The following is a 4,626-nucleotide window of genomic DNA, read 5'->3' as shown; positions in this document are numbered from 1 at the left end:
AGCTATGATGCCGTCAACTGTTGTGATGTTCAGCCAGTTGCCAGGAAAGTTGATTGCTTCTCCCCAAGGTGTATCTGGTTTGTCACCTCCTGCAAAAGGAACGAGAAATTGAAGGGTTTTTTTTATAGACTCCCTGGTTTTGGTTTTCGTGACCTTCCATTTCACCTCATTTCTGGTGTATAACCTTTTTACTTCCTGCTATTCTGCCTGTCAATCTGCCCTACACACGTGCTGTCAACCTACTTTGATCGAATAAACAGGCACACAAACCCACAGTTCAGCAACGAAGAATGTAATATAAATAGTTGGTAGATTCTTCCCAGCTATTTCATTAGTGGTGGCATGTAGAGTACTTGACGTTGTCTGGTAATAGTCACATTGCAGGTAAAATGGCAAGCAGACACATGCAGTGGGGAATATACTTTAGTACATGGATAGACAACGGGGATATGTACCTATGCAGGTGCTGTTGATATCAGTGATGTCTGTGTATGAAAGAATCTGGTTCACGACTGCAGTCAGACCATAGCTGTTCAAAGCTGCACGGGAATCAGTGCCGATCTACAGGGGAGCAAGAGGATTGTGTCGATCATGTCGATCGGTATACACGTTTGTCTTTTAGAGGCGATTCGTGGCGCTATTGCTGATGAAATAACGTAATCTCTCTCTCCCCCCCCCCTCTCTCCCAGTCTTTTGTATCAGTGACGGCCACACAATCACATGACAAACACGTCACAATTAATACAAAATCTATGCACCGGCGGGCCCACCCAACACAACGATACAGCGATAATTACATCCTTTTCAAAAAATTGTGGAAGAGAAAATATGTAGTATTTACAAAATGTCAGGTACATCATCAGACAGATTTTATTCATTCCATCCACCATATCCATTACATCATTTCTACATTCATATCAAGATAAAACCCTCCTAGGTAGATCTTTTTACTGTCCAAACATGTTTCCCAGTTAATCAAAAGAGTGCCCCCCTTACATGGTTCTGAAGGAAGTTGAAGTACGTGACGAGTCGTTCCACAGCCAGCAGGGCATCCTTGTATCCCTCCGCGAGCAGCAGCTCCTGGATTTCACACATGCGCTCAAACACGTGTCTGCAGTTTCCAGCGTGGGTCTGAACAGGTGGAATAACCTGAAAAAAAAATTCTCAAAAATTTTTCGCCTATTGTGGAGCTTCATTAAAATGACTTTTCTTCAGACATTCTGGGCTGAACTGGCACGGGAGGGGCGATATCTAACAACCTTTAACCCGTTGCTGACATTGATTGGATCAGATAACTAACTCCAAGGGAAGTCTTTCTTTTTTAGTTGGAAAACAGTTCATTTATTAGAATTGTACATGTCTCTGTTGATTCCACTGAATATAATATTCTAATAGCGATATTCTTGTTTATCAACATGCTGCAGTACCTGAGGACTGATGGTGGTATTTGCCCTCAGGACACCTCCCAGAAATCCCTGCACGTTGACGAGCACGGCGCACGCGCCTGCAGGGTCTCCGGCCACGAGGTCCAGCGGCACGGTGAAGCTGGACATCCGGGTCACGCTGGCGAGGTGGGTCACCTGGGCGTGGACTTGCGACGTGAAGTCATAGGTCAGACGTGGCTCCAGCTCGCCTGTCCACCCGGTCAGCTCACAACTAGCCGAAAAGTTTGTTTCGTACAGCATTCCTGTATTTCGGGGACAGAAAGTGTAACATGTGGTAATGTTTAAGCAGCTTACTTAACATAAAGAATAACACGCATGCGTAGCGTCAGACGACAAGAAGAGACTCGAGCCTGACAGAAGGTCTGAGTGAGTGACTAGAGAATAAACCAAGCCGATTCAAGTATTCCAGCTTGGAGTCACGTTATTGGATTACTACCAAGAGGTAGGGGCACGACAACAGAGTCTAAGAGAAAAGACAAGAGCCGTCGCATGGTGTCGGAAGCCGGATGAGAACCTAGAACGTTGAGAAGAAACGAGAGGTTCGACCCAAGTTTCCAAGAAACAGACTGGAGGCAAAAGAGAGGCCCATTGTTTTAAGCGTCCAGGAAACAGGTCAGACGAATTCCTGATGTCTAGGATTTGTCAGCGCTAACAAGAGCTAGTCTAGGGGCATAGGTGGCCAAGACGTCATCTATCACTGACTAGTTAGGAGCTGATTAGAGTGACAACTTGTAAACAGTAGCCTAAGATGGCGGAAGGGCACAGTCTGAGAGCTCCTGGTCCACTGGATGTTAATTCAAGAACCTTAAGTCTGACCTGGAAGCGTTGGAAGGAAGAAATACTGTTATATCTTGATCTAGCAGTAGAGGATGACGCTGCAAAGAAGAGAAAGACGCTCTTGTACTTAATTGGAGAAAATGCACGGAAAGTGTATGGCACCTTCACCATTGTGAATGCTCAGAATGAAGCAGTTGCGGAAGCAGACCGAACTGTAGAGCAAATCGTCGCAGCATTTGAGACATACTGCAATCCTAAGAAGAACGAGACAGTAGAAAGATACAAATTCTTCACGAGATCACAGAGCAATGGTGAGACTTTTGATGAATACATCACAGACCTGAAGACACTCGCGGCAGAGTGTGGGTTTGGTGAGATTAGAGAGTCTCTGATTCGAGACAGAATACTCATCGGCATTTTGGACGGAAAGGTTCGCGAACGACTCCTGAGGGAGAGCAACCTAAGCCTTGTGAAATGCGCAGAGATCTGCCGAGCCGCAGAAGTCTCCAAGCAGAGCATCCAGACGATGGAACAGGTCACAGTGCACGTGGTAAAGAAGAAGCCACAAGCTCCGCAGGCCAGTAGGACATCAGTTTGCAAATACTGCGCCAAGAGACACGCAGCCAACAAGGAAGCATGTCCTGCATATGGAAAGGAATGCGCCTCCTGCGGCAAGCGAAACCACTTCGCGAGAGCATGCCGGAGTGGTGAAACGAAGCAGCCTAGAAGCGGCAGAAGCCAGGCACAAGGTAGAAAGAAGCCCTTGGTGCACATGCTGCAAGAAGAAGCAGTGATGACAGTCACAGAAGAAGAGAAGACGTACAGCATGTCAGGTCCCAGGTATGCAAAGCAGGTGCATGCCAGGATGGCCCTCGAGGGACACCTGGTCACCTTTCAGCTAGACCTTGGCGCGACCTGTAATGTAATGCCAAAACACATCTTGGACAGCAACAACATCCAGTATAAGACAACTGGAGCGCAGAGGGTGCTGACGATGTATAACAACTCACAAATTGTGTCAGAGGGAGAGACAAATCTCAAGATGACAAACCCCAAGACTTGGCGGAGGTACGTGGTGAACTTTGTAGTCATTGACTCTGGTAGTATGCCATTGTTAGGATCTAATGCCATACAGCAGATAGGGGTTGTGACGGTTCACTACGACAGAATCCTGGCACTCAGTGGCAGCAAGCCCAGGCTCATACAGAGTACACACAGCAAGGCATTGACAAAAGAGTCCCTATTAGAAGTTTACCCAGACGTCTTCTCTGGTTTGGGAAGACTGCCAGGAAAATGCCATCTTGAAGTTGATGAGTCAGTCAAGCCAGTTGTGCATCCGCCAAGAAGAGTGCCGGTGGCGATGAAGGCACAACTACAGAAGGAACTGGACAAGATGACGGAAGATGGTGTCATAGAGCCAGTGACAGTGCCAACCCCATGGGTATCCAGTCTGGTCACTGTACTGAAGCCAACAGGAAAGTTGAGGATCTGCATTGATCCAAGAGATTTGAACGCCGCATTGAAGAGAAGCCATTACCCTGCACCAACAATAGAAGACATCCTTCCCGAGCTGAAGAAGGCAAAGGTATTCAGCGTACTTGATGCCAAGAGTGGCTATTGGCAGGTAGTGTTGGACGAAGAATCCTCGCTTCTAACCACATTCAACACTCCCAGCGGGAGATACAAGTGGAAGCGCCTTCCCTTTGGGATTAAATCGTCCCCAGAGGAATTCCAGAGAAGACTTGACCAAGCATTGGAAGGGCTCGAGGGAATAAAGCCCATCGTAGACGACATCTTGGTGTGGGGAGAAGGAGAAACAATGGCAGAAGCCATCTCACATCATGATGCAAATCTCAAGCGCCTCATGCAAAGATGCAGAGAGAGAGGTTTGAAGCTGAACGCAGAGAAGGTCAAGCTCAGACAACAAGAAGTACCATTTCATGGTCATCTGATCACCAGCCAAGGGCTGAAAGTGGACCCTAGCAAGGTCACTGCGGTGATGAAGATGCCAAGACCTGAAGATGCACAAGGAGTGCAGAGGCTGATAGGATTTGTCACCTACCTAGCCAAGTTCCTGCCCAAGCTGAGCGACATCTGTGAACCCTTGAGGAAGCTCATCGCCAAAGAAACGAGTTTGAGTGGACCGAGACGCATGAGAGTATCCTAGAGACACTCAAGAAGATGGTCTCCGCTGCTCCAGTGTTGCGATACTATGATCCGGAAGAAGAGCTGACGCTGCAGACAGATGCGTCAAGCACTGGATTAGGAGCAGCCATCACTCAAGATGGGGACAACCAGTGGCCTACGCCAGCCGAGCGTTGACGGACACTGAGACGAGGTATGCACAGATAGAGAAGGAGATGCTCAGTGTGGTTTTGGGTCTGGAACGCTTCCATCAGTACAC

At 47.8% G+C, this 4,626-nt stretch overlaps 2 protein-coding genes across 2 annotated transcripts; one reads left to right on the top strand and one right to left on the bottom strand.

Annotated features, from left to right (window-relative positions):
- Positions 1-11: 11 nt before the first annotated feature.
- Positions 12-1,685, bottom strand: LOC109462612 (the record flags this gene model as incomplete). The annotated part of the gene is made up of 4 exons (XM_019759175.1): positions 1,428-1,685; positions 997-1,149; positions 456-561; positions 12-89 (listed from the first exon to the last, which is right to left on the bottom strand). Coding segments are annotated over exons 1-4 (595 nt in total), but the record flags the coding sequence as incomplete, so codon positions are not given.
- A 508-nt stretch (positions 1,686-2,193) lies between these two features.
- LOC109462611 (uncharacterized protein K02A2.6-like) lies at positions 2,194-4,389 on the top strand. The gene has a single exon (XM_019759174.1). It carries the CDS (start codon positions 2,194-2,196, stop codon positions 4,387-4,389), a length of 2,196 nt encoding a protein of 731 aa, XP_019614733.1.
- The last annotated feature ends 237 nt before the right edge of the window (positions 4,390-4,626 follow it).

Source organism: Branchiostoma belcheri, unplaced genomic scaffold (genome assembly GCF_001625305.1).
Source record: "Branchiostoma belcheri isolate BF01 breed outbred unplaced genomic scaffold, Haploidv18h27 scaffold1199, whole genome shotgun sequence".
Taxonomy (NCBI): Eukaryota; Metazoa; Chordata; class Leptocardii; order Amphioxiformes; family Branchiostomatidae; genus Branchiostoma; species Branchiostoma belcheri.
Note: the sequence above shows the minus strand (reverse complement) of the source record. Positions and strands in the feature narration are given on the sequence as shown.

What these genes read in the sequence shown, in the direction of transcription:
- LOC109462611 (XM_019759174.1), top strand. Translation starts at nt 2,194, where the DNA reads ATGGCGGAAGGGCACAGTCTGAGAGCTCCTGGTCCACTGGATGTTAAT.